General features: G+C 41.0%; 2 protein-coding genes across 7 annotated transcripts in view; one reads left to right on the top strand and one right to left on the bottom strand.

The window, feature by feature from the left end:
* Window positions 1–2,455, bottom strand: part of LOC107739230 (neutral alpha-glucosidase C-like) — a 14,640-nt gene extending 12,185 nt beyond the window's left edge. For 2 of the 3 annotated variants that reach the window (XM_016551258.1, XM_016551255.1), the window contains exons 1-3: window positions 534–625; window positions 254–316; window positions 20–122 (exon numbers count right to left, since the gene is read on the bottom strand). In XM_016551258.1, the coding sequence (XP_016406744.1) occupies window positions 20–122; window positions 254–316; window positions 534–568 (201 nt within the window). In that variant the 5' untranslated portion in view covers window positions 569–625. Of the gene's footprint in view, window positions 1–19; window positions 123–253; window positions 317–533; window positions 626–2,365 lie in introns of those variants that run through there. The other variant, XM_016551256.1, reaches the window with a different exon arrangement.
* A 1,805-nt stretch (window positions 2,456–4,260) lies between these two features.
* The window catches only part of ttbk2a (tau tubulin kinase 2a), a 19,977-nt gene continuing 4,387 nt past the window's right edge, over window positions 4,261–19,850 (top strand). Inside the window, exons 1-16 of one of the 4 annotated variants that reach the window (XM_016551260.1) lie at window positions 4,693–4,882; window positions 4,966–5,117; window positions 5,969–6,113; window positions 7,037–7,184; window positions 9,037–9,110; window positions 9,594–9,734; window positions 11,070–11,174; window positions 11,307–11,372; window positions 11,481–11,573; window positions 11,664–11,789; window positions 11,869–12,026; window positions 12,139–12,343; window positions 12,433–12,644; window positions 12,747–13,305; window positions 14,931–15,263; window positions 16,879–17,774. In XM_016551260.1, coding sequence (XP_016406746.1) covers window positions 6,045–6,113; window positions 7,037–7,184; window positions 9,037–9,110; window positions 9,594–9,734; window positions 11,070–11,174; window positions 11,307–11,372; window positions 11,481–11,573; window positions 11,664–11,789; window positions 11,869–12,026; window positions 12,139–12,343; window positions 12,433–12,644; window positions 12,747–13,305; window positions 14,931–15,263; window positions 16,879–17,774 — 3,185 coding nt within the window. In that variant the 5' untranslated portion in view covers window positions 4,693–4,882; window positions 4,966–5,117; window positions 5,969–6,044. Of the gene's footprint in view, window positions 4,475–4,692; window positions 4,883–4,965; window positions 5,118–5,968; window positions 6,114–7,036; window positions 7,185–9,036; window positions 9,111–9,593; window positions 9,735–11,069; window positions 11,175–11,306; window positions 11,373–11,480; window positions 11,574–11,663; window positions 11,790–11,868; window positions 12,027–12,138; window positions 12,344–12,432; window positions 12,645–12,746; window positions 13,306–14,930; window positions 15,264–16,878; window positions 17,775–19,850 lie in introns of those variants that run through there. The other 3 variants (XM_016551261.1, XM_016551259.1, XM_016551262.1) reach the window with 3 other exon arrangements.

Below are 19,850 nucleotides of genomic sequence, written 5' to 3' on the forward strand. Positions count from 1 at the left end.
GAAAGCAGTCTCAGTCCACCTGAGAGACCCGTTCACAGAGCTCCAGACTGGCTCCTCTATCTGTGAGTACTAAAGTTTCGAAGGAGGCAAAGTACTGAGACACTGCTTTATCTCTCTGTCTCCTATGGTAGAGTTCAAAGGTCAAAAATAATAAATGAATAAAACAATTCAATTTATTTAATATGTATTGACTAAAGAGACTTAGTGGCAAAAATAATGTTAAATATTTAATAATAATAAAAATGAAATATACCTGTAGAATATTATGTCATGGTTTTTCTTAAACTTCTCTTGAAACTCACCACCCGGCACGATGCTGTAATATAATGTTATACACAGTATAACATAAGCAGTGCATATTACGGTTCTGGTTTAATACTTTAATACAGTGATTTCAAGCATATGCTACATGTCCTGCAAGACAGTAATGACAACAATGACAACACATATCGCAAACAAATTAAACAGCGTGCTTTTGGTCACGTTATGTGTGGCCATGAACATCGTTCCAATGTGGCTTTATTGTAATTTACCTCTCAAAAGATTCAGCTGAAACATTCACCTCCATGATTCCGCCAAATGCAGAGGAAGTTATTTGATAGGGCTAGAGAGGTGTGTTCTTCGCATTGGGCGACAAACTAGCTACTGATGTAATATGACACAAAGTAATATTCCCCCAAGGGGGCGCATGATGGCTCATCCGTTCAGCCGCATTCAAGTTTCAATGCGTTTCTGTGTTACTTGAGGTACTTGAAAACGTTTGTAATATTAATATTAAAATATTAATTTTTAGCGACTGTTATCTGATTATGCAAACGGTAGCTTGAGTCATCAGTCTGTATAAAAATACATTTAAACTTCTTGTGTTCATTAATCACTAACAGCTGTGATTGGTCCTTCCTGAGTAGCGTTGAGAAAAGTAACAAGTATCAGACCATAGCACCACTGACGCTACTTCGGCAACTGTCAGCCACTGACAATAATTAACACCTTAGGTATGCCACTGAGATAATAGTATATGAGAAAAATGGACGAATTGTTTTAGAATCACCGTACTTGAACAAAAAATGTAGTTTGGGCTACTACGCCACGCCTGTTTGTTTACTAGTCCGTTCTTCTAAATGCCGTTCTCCTCGTTTTCACTTGTGGTTCTTTGAGCCCGGTGACATTTTGTGTCGAAATGTCACGCTGCCATTGATTGAGTGGTCCGTGATTGAACAGTCGATGAAATAGTATTCTTCATTTTTATTTTTTAAAAATTTCACCGTACTTGAACAAAAAATTTAGTTTGGGCTACTAAGCCACGCCTGTTGTTTACTAGTCCGTTCTTCTAAATGCCGTTCTCCTCGTTTTCACTTGTGGTTCTTTGAGCCCGGTGACATTTTGTGTCGAAATGTCACGCTGCCATTGATTGAGTGGTCCGTGATTGAACAGTCGATGAAATAGTATTCTTCATTTTTATTTTTAAAAAATATTGTTTACATTTGTCTTACTTTCTTTTGAGAACTGCCTATCTGAATGACATGTTATGATTTTAAATGAGATAAGAGGGCATGTATTCTTTCTTGTATTCTATTTGGAACCATGTACTCTTTCTTTCTATGTATTCTATTTTATATCCTTCATTTTCCTCCTCATCGTGTGAAGTAATGAAAGAAATGTTTTTATGCCCTTATTACTATTTATAGGACATCACATATAGGAAATATACAGGACACATAAAAAGCCAACTTTTTCCTGTCTGAAAGTAAGACGTTTATTTCTGGATAGCAAATGGCCTAATTCACAACCTGTTTTGATTGCATGTATGCAAAATTAATATTTTGTACATTATTTACAAAAGGGATCATATATTATTTAATATTTTTAAAAAGAAGACAGAAACTTAAAGGGATAGTTCACCCAAAAATAAAAATTAATTCATTAATCACTGTCATTAATTGCTTACCCTCATGTCGTTTCAAACCTGTAAGACCTTCGTTCATCTTCAGAACACTAATTAAGATATTTTTGATGAAATCTGAGAGCTCTCAGACCCTACATAGACAACACAACTGTTCCCAGTCCCAGAAACATAGCAAGGACATTGATAAAACAGTCCTTGTGACATCAGTGATTCTTCTCAGTGGGAGAAGAATTGTTGAATAAATTATGTTATTTTTGTTTTCTTTGCACACAAAAAGTATTCTCGCAGCTTCACAAAATTGAAGTTGAGCCACTGATGTCACATGGACTGTTTTACCGATGTCCTTGCTATGTTTCTGGGACTGGGAGTGGGAACATTTCAGTTGCGTTGCTGTCTATGCAGGGTCCACGTTATGTGTGGCCATGAACATCGTTCCAATGTGGCTTTATTGTAATTTACCTCTCAAAAGATTCAGCTGAAACATTCACCTCCATGATTCCGCCAAATGCAGAGGAAGTTATTTGATAGGGCTAGAGAGGTGTGTTCTTCGCATTGGGCGACAAACTAGCTACTGATGTAATATGACACAAAGTAATATTCCCCCAAGGGGGCGCATGATGGCTCATCCGTTCAGCCGCATTCAAGTTTCAATGCGTTTCTGTGTTACTTGAGGTACTTGAAAACGTTTGTAATATTAATATTAAAATATTAATTTTTAGCGACTGTTATCTGATTATGCAAACGGTAGCTTGAGTCATCAGTCTGTATAAAAATACATTTAAACTTCTTGTGTTCATTAATCACTAACAGCTGTGATTGGTCCTTCCTGAGTAGCGTTGTGAAAAGTAACAAGTATCAGACCTTAGCTCCACTGACGCTACTTCGGCAACTGTCAGCCACTGACAATAATTAACACCTTAGGTATGCCACTGAGATAATAGTATATGAGAAAAATGGACGAATTGTTTTAGAATCACCGTACTTGAACAAAAAATGTAGTTTGGGCTACTACGCCACGCCTGTTTGTTTACTAGTCCGTTCTTCTAAATGCCGTTCTCCTCGTTTTCACTTGTGGTTCTTTGAGCCCGGTGACATTTTGTGTCGAAATGTCACGCTGCCATTGATTGAGTGGTCCGTGATTGAACAGTCGATGAAATAGTATTCTTCATTTTTATTTTTTAAAAATATTGTTTACATTTGTCTTACTTTCTTTTGAGAACTGCCTATCTGAATGACATGTTATGATTTTAAATGAGATAAGAGGGCATGTATTCTTTCTTGTATTCTATTTGGAACCATGTACTCGTTCTTTCTATGTATTCTATTTTATATCCTTCATTTTCCTCCTCATCGTGTGAAGAAATGAAAGAAATGTTTTTATGCCCTTATTACTATTTATAGGACATCACATATAGGAAATATACAGGACACATAAAAAGCCAACTTTTTCCTGTCTGAAAGTAAGACGTTTATTTCTGGATAGCAAATGGCCTAATTCACAACCTGTTTTGATTGCATGTATGCAAAATTAATATTTTGTACATTATTTACAAAAGGGATCATATATTATTTAATATTTTTAAAAAGAAGACAGAAACTTAAAGGGATAGTTCACCCAAAAATAAAAATTAATTCATTAATCACTGTCATTAATTGCTTACCCTCATGTCGTTTCAAACCTGTAAGACCTTCGTTCATCTTCAGAACACTAATTAAGATATTTTTGATGAAATCTGAGAGCTCTCAGACCCTACATAGACAACACAACTGTTCCCAGTCCCAGAAACATAGCAAGGACATTGATAAAACAGTCCTTGTGACATCAGTGATTCTTCTCAGTGGGAGAAGAATTGTTGAATAAATTATGTTATTTTTGTTTTCTTTGCACACAAAAAGTATTCTCGCAGCTTCACAAAATTGAAGTTGAGCCACTGATGTCACATGGACTGTTTTACCGATGTCCTTGCTATGTTTCTGGGACTGGGAGTGGGAACATTTCAGTTGCGTTGCTGTCTATGCAGGGTCAGAGCGCTCACATTTCATCAAACATGTCTTAATTAGTGTTCTGAAGATGAACGAAGGTCTTAGGGGTTTGGAACGACATGTGATTATGACAGAATTTTAATTTTGGGGTAAACTAACCCTTTAACAAGAGGCCAACACTAACGTTATCGTGATGTCCCGGGTTTAAACAGAAGAGGGCACCTTTCTCCCAAGTTTGAGCCGTTCTCGAGGACGCGCTCTGAGACTCCACGTGCACCCGCAGAGTGGAATGCTAGTTCACGCGCTTGCTGCTGCGAAAGGCGATAGCGTCGCGGACGAGCGCGCACGCGAGCAGACGCGCGTCGCGAATCCGCAGAGATGCTGAAGGAGCTGCGATAATAAAGGGCCATTTACAAAAACACGGCGCTGTTTGTGCATATGTCAGGGAAAAGGATATCTCCCGCCGTCCTCATGGACGAACATTCCGCATATATATATACACCATCTGACGTCTTCGACATGATTTTAAAGCGCATTTTGTGAGATTTATAAACCACACCCGGCGCTGTGAGGAACGGGATTGAGGTGAGTAACATGGATACGGACACACGGCTCTGTGACATGCTGCAGTCAGTTGATATTAATGCAGTTATATGTCTGTTTTCAAGGTCATAGCCACTGGAATGAACAAGATGTAATATGTGAAGTGTGTGGATGTGTTGTCGGTGTTGACTGTAGCAACGCAACACATCGAGCTGTGCGGATCACAGCGTCACGAATCCGCAGAGATGCTGAAGGAGCTGCGATAATAAAGGGCCATTTACAAAAACACGGCGCTGTTTGTGCATATGGCAGGGAAAAGGATATCTCCCGCCGTCCTCATGGATGAACATTCCGCATATATATACACCATCTGACGTCTTCGACATGATTTTAAAGCGCATTTTGTGAGATTTATAAACCACACCCGGCGCTGTGAGGAACGGGATTGAGGTGAGTAACATGGATACGGACACACGGCTCTGTGACATGCTGCAGTCATATGATATTAATGCAGTTATATGTCTGTTTTCAAGGTCATAGCCACTGGAATGAACAAGATGTAATATGTGAAGTGTGTGGATGTGTTGTCGGTGTTGACTGTAGCAACGCAACACATCGAGCTGTGCGGATCACATTTCAACAGCGGGCCGCTGCCATTAAACCAGATCAGACTCGAATAGACATGGTATTAATATTAAATATGGCACATACTAGCCTGATGTGTTTATCAAGAAGTAAAAGTCTTAAGAATTGAATTCTTAAGAATTGCAAAAAACGGACTGTAACAGCTCATAGTGTTACATACGGGTTTTTTTAAACAGCCTGCACACCTCTAATACATTACTTTCATATATCAGTCCTTTAGTGTTAATATGCGAACGTGTTAAAATGACAGCTGCCAATCACTGAGCTCTTTAAAGACAGGAAAGTTTTATCTCACTTCTAAGAGATGATATCATGCGGTTAATGGTGTCTACATTTACATTTGCCTGACGTTTTTATCCAAAGCAACTAGTACAAGACAGAGACAATTTTTTTTCAATTTGATTGGTGAAATAGTGTCCCAAGAGTGACATGTCGCTGGGATGCTCCGTTGTATGGCTCTACTTGTCTGTGTTATCCAAGTTCCAGAACATATTAAATGAGAGTGTGTGTGATGGAAAACCCGGAGTGGAATCGGAACAAGGTGATCCCGATGTTTGCAGTGCGGGAACGGAAATCTCGGTGTTCCGCTACACTCACATACGCTGTTCCAGACCGTTGTCACGCAAAGCTTGATGCTTTGGCTTCTTTTGGAACTATTTTCGCTGGCAGAGAGAAAGTAGCTATTCTTCTATAGTTTTAAACAATCAGTATATATTTTTAAGATACACCTTTATTTTGACACTCTTGGGCATCCAGCTTGCTTAATCAAATATTAAATTTTTACTCAGCAGTTTTGATTACTGATTATGAAGCCACTGATTGTGCATTGTAAATGCCGTCACAGGACAACAAGCAATACTAACACAATGTTCTTTTCTTCTCTGGGTCCAGTGGGCACCACACGGCTCCAATGCCAGACCCAGACCCCTGTCGCTGGCGTTAGGGGACGAGCTCGACCACAGACAGGATGAGCGCAGGGCAGGAGCAGACAGACATCCTGTCCACGGGCATTCTGGTGAAGGAACGATGGAAAGTAGTAAGTCAGCAGGTTTTATCTAATGCACATCAGTGTAGTGCTTGGCTTGTTAAATGACCAGACGGTCTAGTTATTGATTTAGACAGTTCTTAAAGAGATAGTTGCTCACAAAAATAAAATTCCTGACTGTGAAAGAAACAGAAATCTGCTTTCTGGAAAGTATGTGATACTACGTTTACCTACGCTTACACCATCGTATGTGAGTGAGACTGTTTTCAGTAACTGTGCAGATAATGGCAGGTAGTGACTCACTCCTCACGCTGATCTCGTAGTGCAGTGTGTGTTCATCTGTTGTAACACACACACTGACCAGCTCCTTTAGTGCACTGATCAGTAATACGTTGCTTCCTCTGACGAAACATGTTGTATAAGCCTGCTGCTGAATCAACCGAGTATAATCCCCAGAGAAAACCAGATTTGTCACTGTACAGGGAGATCTGAGGGGGAAAAGGAAGTGGCACAAGGGGGCAGAAGAGATTGTGGCACAAAGGGACATGTGATGCCAAGAGAAATAAATAGCAAAATATAGAAAATTTAATCTGACTGCTGTGCAGAATATACTGTGATGCCATTGGAGAGGACATGTGCATTAAATCTAGTATTATTGCTGTACAATATTTAAAGGGGTCGTGTAAATTATTTTAATTATATTGATTATTTTTTCCCCTTACTCAATGTATTTTACACCAAAACAGTCAAATTTAGTGTTTTAGTCTGTGACTGAGATGCATTTCATATTTTAATATGGATGTGATTTGGATCAGGTTCCAAAACAGTTGGCTTAGAATTGAATTGGCTTAATTACATTTTGAAATAATCCAATTACTAGTAATTACTATGATTAATAATCTATAATTAATCATTCATCTTTCAGTTCAAAGATAATACAGTGATATCACTCTGTTCTTTGTTTTTTACCTCAGCTGAAAAAAATTGGCGGTGGCGGCTTTGGCGAGATCTACGAGGCTCTGGACCTGATGAACCGCACCAGTGTGGCTCTGAAAGCAGAGTCCGCTCAACAACCCAAACAGGTTCTGAAGATGGAGGTGGCGGTGTTGAAGAAACTGCAAGGCAAGTTATTAAAGGGGTCATATGATGCGATTTCAAGTTTTTCGTTCTCTTTGGAGTGTGTAGATAAATGTGATTTTTATACATTCACCAATGGCATACTTGAATAAATTCACAAATTTGCCTTTTTTTAATTTTCATGTACTACCATTCAAAAGTGTGGGGGTCAGTATGGTTATTTTGAAAGAAATGTGTACTTTTATTCAGCAAGGATGCATTAAATTGACCAAATGTTACAGTAAAGACACAGTAAAGTTTTCTATTTCTATTTAAAATAAATGCTGTTCTTTTAACCTTACTATTAATCAAAGAACCCTAAAAAATGTATTACAGTTTCACAAAAATTTTAAATATTAAGCAGCAGCACAACGTTTTCAATACTGATAATAATAAATAATTTCAAATAAATTTCTTGAGTACCAAATCAACATATTAGAAGGAAACTGAAGTGAGCTGCTGAAAAGTCGGCTTTGTAATCACAGGATTAAATTACATTTTAAAATATATTAAAATAGAAAGCAATTATTTTAAGTTGTAATAGTATTTCACAAATATTACTGTATTTTATGATCAAATAAATGTGTTACATCAATAAATGCAAACATTAAAAAATTGTAGTGACCCCAAACTTTGGAATGGTAGTGTATCTTGTGTCACTTTGTTCTTGGTAAAAACTTCTATAAATACTGCTTTATCATTATGTTACATACTTTACTTTCTTGTTTTACTGGTTGTATATAGTATACATTTCTGTGTTTAAGTTTAATACAATCTCCTTCATTGAAATTCGCGAAGTTTTGCACCAGATAAATGCAACCCTGAATTTTGGGATTCAAAGAGGAAATCTTAATAGTTTCAAATAGAGCAAAATGATTGTTAAGCAGCTCTTCGGACTGTAAGGATCAGTAGCCAAGCTTGAAATCAAACCGTGTCTTCTTTTCCTCTGGGCAAAGAATCAACAAATCAATTAGCAGAGCCCAGCAATGACACCATCATTATCCTCTTTCCCTCCCTTTACAGTCTTCTTCCACCTCTCCACTCTGCTTATGAAAAAAATCAATGTACTTGTATCATGTTGGCTGTAATATGGCTGTATGATAGGACAGAGTGGTTTTATCTCTTCCTGAGGGAAAGACTTGTAACTGGAGATCTCTCTGTCTACTCGCCACCCCAGAGAAGTAAACAAACACATGACATGATATTATTGCTTTTTATTTTAAGTAATACATGCAAATCTACTTGTATTTTTCATACATAGTTATGTCATTTTTCACATAATTCAGTATACGAATACTTTGTGAATAATGAAAATAAACAATGCGCTCAGAATAATCATAATAACAGAGGACTCAAGGAAGAGGCATATTAGTAAGAGAGGGTCTTGCGGGGGACTGTAGGGTGTGTCAGGGCAGAAGGCAGGAGTAGATCAGAGTAGAATATGGCTGAAGCCAGTCTGATCTGCTACTGCGGCCCAGAGAGTGTCCCAGGAGAGCTGAGCCGCACTGAACTAAAGCCATAAACCCTCCTCCTCTGGACAGACCTCCATTAGGAGGAGGAGTAGTGGAGCACATGGACTGAAAAAGAAACAAACTTACTGTTTACTATTTGTCTTGTGAAGTGGTCAGATTCCAAACTTTTGTAGCATTTTCTCTTTGCAGTCCAGTTACATTTTTGGCATGGTTTCATGCACCAAAACAAAATTTTGAACCTCCTCTTTGAACTTTAGAATTAAACAGGCTTGTTTGCCACTGTACCTTTAAGACTTCTATGTGTAAATGACTTCCTCTATGACTGCTTGCCATAAAATGAGTTGCAATGATATGTAGTCTAATGAAGTGCCATCTCGTTGTTTCAGGAAAAGATCACGTTTGTCGGTTTGCTGGATGTGGCCGCAATGATCGCTTTAACTATGTTGTCATGGAGCTTCAGGTGAGGTCTGATTGACAGGTTATGCATTTATTCTAACTTAATGTGTGCCGAATATTACAATAAGTTTTTGATGATGATCTTACAAGCCTAATAGTTGTAATGTGAGAGTGCAGCAATTTACGTAGAAAGTTATGAAGATAAATAATAGACAATAAAGATAGTTAAATCAACTTTCTTTCTTTCTTTCTTTCTTTTTTGTCATGAATAACAATAAGATAACATCAATTGTTTGACCTACAAAAAAATTAACCTGTAAATGTATCACTTAGCTACAATATACATTAATTTAATTGTGCATGTAAGATGTAGATTTGTCTTTTTGTTTGTTGCAATTTGTGTATGAATTTGAAGACCTCAGGCTTTGCAGTCTGTGTGCATTTGTTTATGACGTTATATTAAACCTGTTTTTCAATCAAATATTTGCAGCTAAAATTACTGTTTTACTTACTGTAAAAAAATCTGTTGCCTTTTTGGCTTTTGCAGGGCCGCAATTTAGCGGATCTGAGGAGGAGCATGAACCGGGGCACTTTCACAGTCAGCGCTACACTAAGACTGGGTCTGCAGATCCTGGAGGCCATTGAGAGCATCCACTCAGTTGGCTTTTTACACCGTGACATCAAACCGGTAAGACCTTTAAACTCTTTTAACTGCCTGCAACAACAAATTACAGTGATTACAAAATATATATCTGTGACCCGTGCTGGCAAAATGAGTCAGAACGCGCACGGGCTAATTACAAGCCACAGGGAAAACAAGTGAAAAATGTACATTTCTGTCAAATTTGAGGTATTCACAAAAATGATTTCATTAAGGGTGTATTCACACCTGTCTTGTTTGGTTCGATTGAATCGAACTCAAGTTCGTTTCCCCCCTTGGTGCGGATCTTTTGGGCAGGTGTGAATACAGCAATCACACTTGGGTGCGGACCGAGCTGAAGAGGTGGTCTCGGTCCGGTTCCAAACGAACTGGTACATTTAAATGGATAAACCAATGAATGGATGACCTTAGCACACATGTGGTTTTGTTTACAATTTCTGGTTTACTTGCAACAAGGGCAGTGTGAAAGCGAACCACACCAAACAAACAAAAAAATAGTGCTGTCAAACGATTAATCGCATCCAAAATAAAAGTTTTAAATATGGATATTTTTCTTACAAAAACGCATCGATTCGCTACAGGAGGCCTTTATTCACCCCTCGAAGCCGTGTGAGGTGCGTTTTATTATGGATGGATGCGCTTTATTTGACTACTTTTGGACTGTTGAAAAAAAACACCCACCCACTGCCATTATAAAGCTTGGAATAGTTACAAAAACGCATCGATTCGCTACAGGAGGCCTTTATTCACCCCTCGAAGCCGTGTGAGGTGCGTTTTATTATGGATGGATGCGCTTTATTTGACTACTTTTGGACTGTTGAAAAAAAACACCCACCCACTGCCATTATAAAGCTTGGAATAGCAAGGACAATTTTATTATAACTCTGATTGGATTCGTCTGAAAGAAGAAAGTCACATACACCTAGGATGCCTTGAGGGTGAGTAAAACAGAGGGTCTTGTGGGAGACTAACCCGTTTCTTACTGGCGCTGACAGACACATCCGGATCTTGCCCACAAAGATGCCTCTCAGACAGCACGCGATCCCGATATATAAATACACACAGAAAAGTATTTAATCTGTCTTGGCGAGTATTCACGCAAACATAATCCGTTATGTCTTAAGTTAAAGTAAACGTTTCTGAAAATTGACTTAACAATAACAAAATAACAATAACTCATTTTTGACATTTTGCTCATTGGGACTCATTTTGCCAGCGTGAGTGACATATTTCTGTGTTGTAAATAAATAGCAGTATACTTAAATAGTACACTTAGTATAACAATAGGATGCTTAAAAGTTTACTTCTTACTCAAAATTTTGCAACCTTTTTGTAATGTTCACTTGTTCACACTCTTTTCAGTCCAACTTTGCCATGGGCCGATTTCCTAGCACATGTCGAACTTGCTACATGTTAGATTTTGGTTTGGCGCGCCAATTTACAAACTCCTGCCAAGAAGTCAGACCGGTCAGTATCAATAGTCATTTCTAATGTAGTCTTTATGACTGTACTTGTTTATACGTTTGTGAGAATTTATTTGTCACTGGTGTTTATATATATATATATATATGTGTACTGTAAGATTCTATTCTCTCTCAGCCCCGTCCTGTTGCTGGGTTTAGAGGTACAGTACGATACGCCTCAATCAATGCCCATAAGAACAAGGTACGTATCCCCCTGTTGTTCCTGCACAGTCTCAGCTGTTGTTGATAATGTTTCAGCTACCAGGATAATTCTGGTCTGATCCGATTTGTGTTGGTCTTACTCTCACAGGAAATGGGAAGACATGATGACTTGTGGTCTTTGTTCTACATGCTGGTGGAGTTCTTGGTTGGGCAGCTACCCTGGAGGAAGATAAAAGACAAGGTGCTGATCAGGCTGGAAGAAGAAGTGCTGTGAAAAGCATTTTCTTGTTTGTTGGGAAGTGATCATGATATTTGTGTATTTATGCATTAGGAGCAAGTGGGGAAGTTAAAAGAGACATACGATCATCGGCTCATGTTGAAACACCTGCCCCCAGAATTCAATGTTTTTCTGGAGCACATCAGCAATTTGGACTACTTTACCAAACCTGACTACCAGGTAAAAATTTGACACTTTAATAGATCAATGAAATACCTATCAGTGGTCAATCTCATGTGAAACTTTTTTTCCACCCTAGCTACTGAGGACCGTTTTTGAGAATAGCATGAGAACCTACAATGTAGTGGAAAATGACCCGTATGATTGGGAAAGGATGAGCTCAGATAGCCCACTGACAATCACTGCCACGGCAAACACGCCACAGCACCATACGCGCCTCACACCAGCTCAGATGGGGTAAATCATGTGACTGCTTTACTTTCATTTGGTTGAACTCTCTTAAACATTTGCATTTTCCAAGTAGTGGTATCACCATGAAGAGTTCTCTGGTGCTTCTGTTTTCTTCCAGCGTTGTGAATGCCTCACTGCTGCCTGGAGATCTTCTGAAGGAGAACACAGATGAAGTTCTGCAAGATGAGCAGCTCAGTGATGGGGACAATGCTCGGCCCGAGAACCTGCCTGGATCTCAGAACCTTCCTCTCAGGAACCAGGAGACTGATGTCTGGGAGGGCCTGGACCGCAACCGGAACCAAATCTGTCCTGCTGTCTGGAAGGTACCAGAATTTGTACCATGAACTGAATCAATCATAGACATCTTTGTCTATTCTTGGATGTTTCATATTCTGTTGTCATTCTCTTTTAGATGGGAACAGAGGATGAGCATAGCAACCAAGGCAATCAAAGCCCCCATGCAGGGCCGAGCATTGGTTCACCAGTGCGAGTCCGGTCAGAGGTGGTGCCCTCAGATAGAGACGCTCCTCTTCTGAGGAAACTACGCAATATCCATAGCTTTGAGCTGGAGAAGAGACTAACTTTGGAGCCCAAACCCAACACTGAGCGTTTTGTAGAGGCCTGGTAAGTGACTTCTACACTCAAGATTGCATTTTTTCAAGTATTTAGCAACTATTCAGTATGTTCTGAAGACTTAGTGTGCGTTCTTTTGGTTTCTGTGACCAGTTCTGGCAAGCAGCCACCTGGTACAGCACAGGAATGGAATGCTGACGGTATCCCTGCCATGGCCATGTTGAACGGAAGTCACACAGAGCGTGTTTGGCACTATGATGAGGAATTCCGCTCTGGCGGTGGCTCACCCAAGCCTGCTTCACCGGGATCTCCTGAGCAGGGCGACGGTGCAGCTAACAGTGGCTTTGTTGCTCTAAACCTAAGCTCAGGTCTACAAGATGTTGAGTTGCATGATTGGGTGATGGTAGAGAAGGGCTCTGACCTGCCGGACTTCAAAGAGGCAGCAGGAAGTTGCCCAGGTCGTGAGGCTAAACTCACTAGTAGCCCGTCTGATGAGTGTGAAGAGGAGCCAGAAGTTTTGCAGCCAATGGATGAATCACCGGATAAAGAATCCACTCCTAGTCCCATACATGGAGATGCCCACACACCTCACACAGTCCAGGGCCCACAAAGGATGGATCGGTTGGAGCTCAGTGCATTTCCCACTGCTGGTGGGCCTCCTGTTACCCCCACCAGCCCTGGTGAGGCACTGGCTGAAGGAGCACTCACACAGGTAACTATGGCTGAGAAAACTGTGTTTTTTGCTAAATTGTGTACAATTTAAAATTTGGTCAAATTATCTTTAGACCCATCCTCAGAAAAGGTTTCAAAACAGCTCCTCAGTTATGACAAAGGTGCCAAACATAACGTGAGGCTCTATCTTGGCAATGCTTTAGCTTATCAAGACAAATTATGGAAGGTGTTATAGGTACTATGACCAAAAGGGACCTGAACAGTAGGATGACAGTGCTTTAGTGACAGAAATTTTGTACAAATCACAATGACTTTGAATTGTTATTTTTTTTGTCACACATATTATATTTTAGACGATAATATTTTATATAAAGCCTGTGTAAACCCTGCCAAGTTTCTAACTAAATTTAGATTAGGTGAATTTTAGACTGTTTCTCTCTTACAAATGTGAACATGAACAAGCCAGACAGGAACTGAGTATGAGGTAACACTTTGCAAGCATCAGCATCTTGGCAACACTTTAATCATATACAAAACAAAAAAAAGACAGTAATCTAAACAAACTAATTGATTAAATGCATGTGTGTAAGGTGCAGTGTTTCCTACAGGTACACAATATAAGATTACTTAAAAGGTATGGTTCACTCTCTCATGTACGCACATACAACAGTTAGTGGAAACTAGAGATTACGGTTTATAAAGTTTTAAATATGGATATTTATCATACAAAAATGCATCGATTCATTTCAAGAGGCCTTTATTAACCCCCCAGAGCTGTGTGGAGCACTTTTTATGATGGATTGATGTACTTTATTGGACTATTGAATACCACCACCCATTCACTGCCATTATAAAGCTTGGAAGAGCCAGGACATTTTTAAATATATTAATTAATAAACTCTATTGTATTCACCTGAAAGAAGGAAGTCATATACACCTAGGATGGCTTGAGGGTGATTAAATCATGGGGTAATTAATTTTCATTTTTGGCTGAACTATCCCTTTAATCTCCTGTGCTTTTTGATTTATCTGTCAGTTTTAAAAAACGTTACTATGTTACTTAATGTAACATTACAGTAATTAGTGTTTTTCACTTAAATAGCCCTCATGAAAGTTTCCTTTCTACTACTCTTTTCCTGATGTCGTAAATAAGGTTAACACTTTCTATGCCACACACTCACAAGTGTCAGCAGGATAAAGGTGGTCTCTGAGGGCAGCTCACCTGTCAGCCACAGTAATGAGATACAGACCGCTCACCCTCAGGTCTGTGATGTAATCTTACGGTAGTCTGAGCTAAGCTGATCTTGTTACCTGAACTCTTGTATCCTCACGGCCCAGGTTAGGACACTGTCTGTGGAAGGAGTGTTGTAAAACCACACAGAGCTGGCTTAATTTATTACAGTGTTGCAGTTTCAAGCATATTACTGACCCTCTGAAAGTTTGATTTAAGTGCTGCGGTCTCTGGAAGATGTCAGTGAATTCTTTCAACATAACCATCTGCTTCCTCTTCCTTCATTACCTCCTACTATTTTTCTGGCCATTTTGATATCTTTTTACTGTACTTTTCTCCAACTTCACTACCCCTTCACCACCTCTGACTCACCTGATCCACCTCACTAAACGCTCTTCGCCTCCCTTCCACTGTTCCCCACTTTCCTTTTCTAGCTGCCCACCTCTCCTGCATCCCAACCTGAGGAGCTTGTGGCAAGGACGTGCAGCCCCCTGCACCTGCGCTCCCCTAGCCCGCTCACTCTCCTGACCACCCTTTCGGACCCCCTCCACCAGCGCGCCCCGCCTGGGATGTGGCGCAGCCAATCTACAGACCACCAACACCACCCTTCCTCTTCCACCTCCTCGTGCCATGCCTCGCTGCCACTACCTTCTCAGCCCCATGCTGCCCATTCGCCTGGACGCAGGAAACTTCCTGCCATTCCAGCAACTGCTGCAAACACCAAGTTCCCCTCAGTCATACGAATCACCCGCGCTCAACTTCAGCAGGTGAATAGGCACTCCCATTCCGTGCTTCCCATAACTTCGACCATCTCTGCCAACCAAACATGTCTTCTCTCCAGTCTTACTGCTTCCTATGTTCTGTATGTTCTTGATATTTGTTGTTGTATGTGACTGAAGTTTTTTGTGTGCTCTCTCCTCAAAGAAACACAGGAATGCTGTTCTGTCCATTATGCATGCCCAAAAATATTTCTGTCAAGGTTGTCCTTAAAACTGTGTACTTTGTTAATAGCTCTGTTCCTGGTAAACCTAGTGAACTAGGTTTGGGTCTGCCTAGTCACATGCGCGTCCTAGGATAGTCTGGGATAGACTTTTTAACTGTAGCAGGTAGGCTTTCTAGTGTCTTTTGCAGTGTAATAACACTACTGTAACCTGGTGTATCTTTTCTAGGTATATACTAGTAAATTTTATAGTTTTACATTTTATTACTTGCAGGTCTGTCAATAGTGTTTTTGCGCCCCTTGTACTGTTTATGACAGGGGTGTCCAATCCTGCTCCTGGAGGCCACTGTGTTAGCTTAGCATCATGCTAACTGGAATCAGTTGTAAGTCAAGTCCTCTGCTTCACTTCAGGAGATAATTGTGTGCGTTGTTTGTGCCATACAGAAGTAATGCTTATTTAGAGAGTTCCAAATCAGTCACTAGGTTTTGGAACAGGGCTTATGTGTTTTCGTTCCTCTGAATATGTGACTAACCATCTCTTACCCTGTTTAATTCAGTCAGGTTTTCATCCAAGTTGTCTAAAGCAGGGGTGTCTAATCCTGCTTCTGGAGTGCAACTGTACTGCAAAGTTTAGCTCCAACCCTAATTAAACACACCTGAACCAGTTAATTAAGTTCTTCTGGATTAAGGCCAAAGTATACTTCGGCCTTCCGCGCACCGTCCGCATTACGTCATTTTTGTCATCAGGGGGGCTCGCGGACAGCTGCGCACCCCGTCCGAGTGCAGGCAATTTTTTGGGACCGCGCGGACGGTGTGCGTACAACAGCGCATGCACGAGATGAATGTTGAGACAGAGCGCAAGTCAAGTAGGTGGTACTGCACATGTGTCGAACTCGTCCGTCTGCGCTCATCCGCGGTTGAGTATAGTTTGAAAGCTGTGCGGAAGACGGAACGGAACGCGGAAAGTGAAGTATACCCGGGCCTTTACTAGAAACATCCAGCTTGGTGTTTTGAAACAAGTTAGAACTAAACTCTGCAGGACATTGTCCCTCCAGGAGCAGGATTGGACACCCCTGGGGGCTGTTTCATAAAATAAGTTTACCAAACAAGCCAGGCTTATTTCAGTTAGTCTGACTTATTTTGAACCAAATCAATTGACAAGTCAGACTAACTGAAATAAACATGGCTTATCTGGTAAACTTGTTGAAATGAAACAGGCCCTGGTGTGAAGGATATTATAACTTATAGACATTCTCTTTTCACTAACATAAAGATGTTGTGTGTGGTTTGTCAAAGAACAGTTTACATCTGCATGCAAGCATGTTTGGTTTCCAATACAAGCATTCACATCAAGACTGAACCTGAATTTGTGACCCCCAGGTGACATCAAGGACATGAACATTTATGTAACCTATAGCTAATTTTCTCTATTCCTCTCTCAGCTGACAGCTCAGCGCCCCTCTGTGCTGTCCTCCCAATCTGCATCCGACAGTGTTCCACTGGAGAGACGTGATACTGAAAATGGCAACAATGAGATGCATCCACATGACAACACAGCTGACATCAACTCCCCACAGGAGCAGGTTGCCTTCCAGCCCACCAGCCCCTCTAATGTTGAGGGGGATCCTTTGCTAAATGGGAATGGCCCTCTGAAACCTTCAAGCCCAGTGCCAAACCTGGTGCCGTCTCCACGCACACCTCCCTCTCCGCGTAGCCCAGTTCTGATGAATGGCTGTCTAACACCTCCTTCACACACACCGAGAGATGGCAACAAGCAGGCTCCAAAGCTAAAAGACCCCAAGAGTGAGTCTCCCATCATTGAGCGCTCCATTGAGCTCAACCAGTGCACTTTGGAGGAGGGAAAGGAAGATGCTCCTTCCAGAAACGGCACTTCTTCTCCAGTCTCTGCTCCCAAACAAGACCCCAGTCGTCGGCACAGCCGTATCCCAGTGTTAGAACCATGTAGCCTTCTAGATCCACCACCTGGATCTGCTAAAGAGAAGCTGATGCAGAGGAGGGTTCACCACATTCCAATTTCACCCTCTGCTTCCCCGTCGTTATCCTCCGATAGGCGTGTAATCGTGGCTGCTATGCAGCGGGACCAGATTTCTTCTGCCTCTTCTGAACGCTCTCAAGATGAAGAATCACTTCTGGGTTCTCGTTCCGATCGTCATGGAGATGATGCTCCCTCACTGTCCTCATCCTCCAGCCCACTTTTACGGAAGAGCAAGATACCACGCCCAATTACCCCCACAACAAGCGGGGAAGCCGTTACTGCACACTTCATGCCCCGTCCACCACCAGGAAAACCTCCTAGCCGCTCCACTGTGGATGGAAGGTAGTTAGCAAACATATAGCCAACATATTGTTATTGTGCATACATGGTTCTGTCAGAATCTGTAGCCCTAGATCAGTGGTTCCCAATCCTGGTCCTCCACGTTTTTGATGTCTCTCTTATCTGACACACATTTGAGTTCTTGGAGTATTTACTTATGAGCTGATGAGTTGAATCAGGTGTGTTTGATTAGGGACACTTCTAAAACGTGCAGTGTTGGGGGTTATTCAGGACCATGAATGGAGAACCACTGCCCTAGACCTAAAATTTCTGACATTCTAGACCAGTGGTTCCGCCCTAGACCTAAAATTTCTGACATTCTAGACCAGTGGTTCCTAATCCTGGTCCTGGAGAACCCCCAACACTGTACGTTTTTGATGTATCTCTTATCTGACACACATTTGAGGTCATGGAGTCTTTCCTAATGAATTGAATCAGGTGTGTTTGATTAAGGAGACATCTAAAGTGCAGTTTTGGGGTTCTCCAGGACCAGGATTGGAAACCACTGTTCTAGAAAACCAAAATTCTTACTTACCTCTAAGAACTTTGGGACTACAGTATGTCCACCAAACATGGCACAGTTCTTCGGTCTGTTCTAAACACCTTATCAGCTTCCTGTCAGTTTTCTGTCTACTGCCGAGAACGCCTAAGCAAATATCCAGAATGTTTTATTAAAGGGATAGTTCACCCAAAAATGAAAACTCTGTCATTAATTACTCACCGTCATGTCGTTCCAAACCTGTAAGACCTTCATTTTCAGAACACAAAATAAGATATTTTTTATGAAATCCAAGAGCTTTCTGACCCTGCATAGACAGTAACATAACTACCACGTTCAGAAAGGCCCAGAAAGATAGTAAGGACATCGTCAAAATAGTCCATGTGTCATCAGTGGTTCAACCTTAATTTTATGAAGCTACGAGAATACTTTTTGTGCACAAAGAAAACAATGACTTTATTCAACAATTTCTTCTCTTCCATGTCAGTCTTCGACATGCATTCATGAGAGTATAACAACGCATGCGTGTAGTGCTGCTGATGCAGGAACTGATGCTCTGACGTAGAACCCGGATGTGCTGCAGCAGAGGAAGACGCTGTACATAAAACAGTCTTTGTAAACCAAGAGGATGAATTGCAATTTTTTGCGCAGCCTTACTTATTTGAACCAGAATATTCAGAAGATGAACTAAGAGAGATGGACGTTCTACAGCAGAATGTCAGCTCCTGCATAGCTCGTAGCTCTTGTAGCTTCATACAATTACGGTTGAACCAATGATGTCACACAGACTATTTTAATGATGTCCTTACTATCTTTCTGGTCCTTGAACATGGTAGTTGCGTTGTAGTTTATGCAGGGTCAGAAAGCTCTCAGATTTCATCAAAAATATATTAATTTGTGTTTAATCCCTTTAATGCCTAGCAATTACCTAGAATACATTTTGCAATCACATCCCTGCAAACAAGCCTGCACTGACCCTTTTACGGGCCCACTTAGGGCTAGCCTAAGGGCTCCCAGCGGGCTGCCAGCACAGGGCCACTGAGAATTTGCTCACTGGCAAAACGTTGGCCCTTTAGCACTGGCCCTGCATGGGCAGCCCTCACTTAGCCCCCAGGAAGCCCTCACTAGGCCCACACAGGGCCTGCACTATTAACCTACAACAATATATCTGTTTCACTATAAATACTTTTTAGCTACTATAACGTAAAGGTGCACTAGGAGATCTTGGAAAATGCTAACTTTAGCCTGATAGCACTGAAAGCGAACGTCCCACCCTCCCTGCAATCACCATCCAAAGCCATGCCCCCTGAACGCATATACACTCACAGACCAGAATACCAGAGACAACATTACAATAGGCTACATCAGCGGTTCCCAATTCCAGTCCTCGCGGGAGTAGGGAGCAATGAACACTGTGTAGGGATCCTATCGATCGGAACACAGTTCATGCACGTAGCTCACTTCTAACGAGCTGGTTATCTGAATCGGGTGTGTTAAAGGTGGGGTAAGCGATTTCTGGTAGCCAATGTTGACATTTGAAATCACCAAAACAAACACGCCCCTACCCCAAAAGGGTCTCG

Source organism: Sinocyclocheilus rhinocerous, unplaced genomic scaffold (genome assembly GCF_001515625.1).
Source record: "Sinocyclocheilus rhinocerous isolate Xijiao unplaced genomic scaffold, SAMN03320098_v1.1 scaffold495, whole genome shotgun sequence".
Classification (NCBI taxonomy): domain Eukaryota; kingdom Metazoa; phylum Chordata; class Actinopteri; order Cypriniformes; family Cyprinidae; genus Sinocyclocheilus; species Sinocyclocheilus rhinocerous.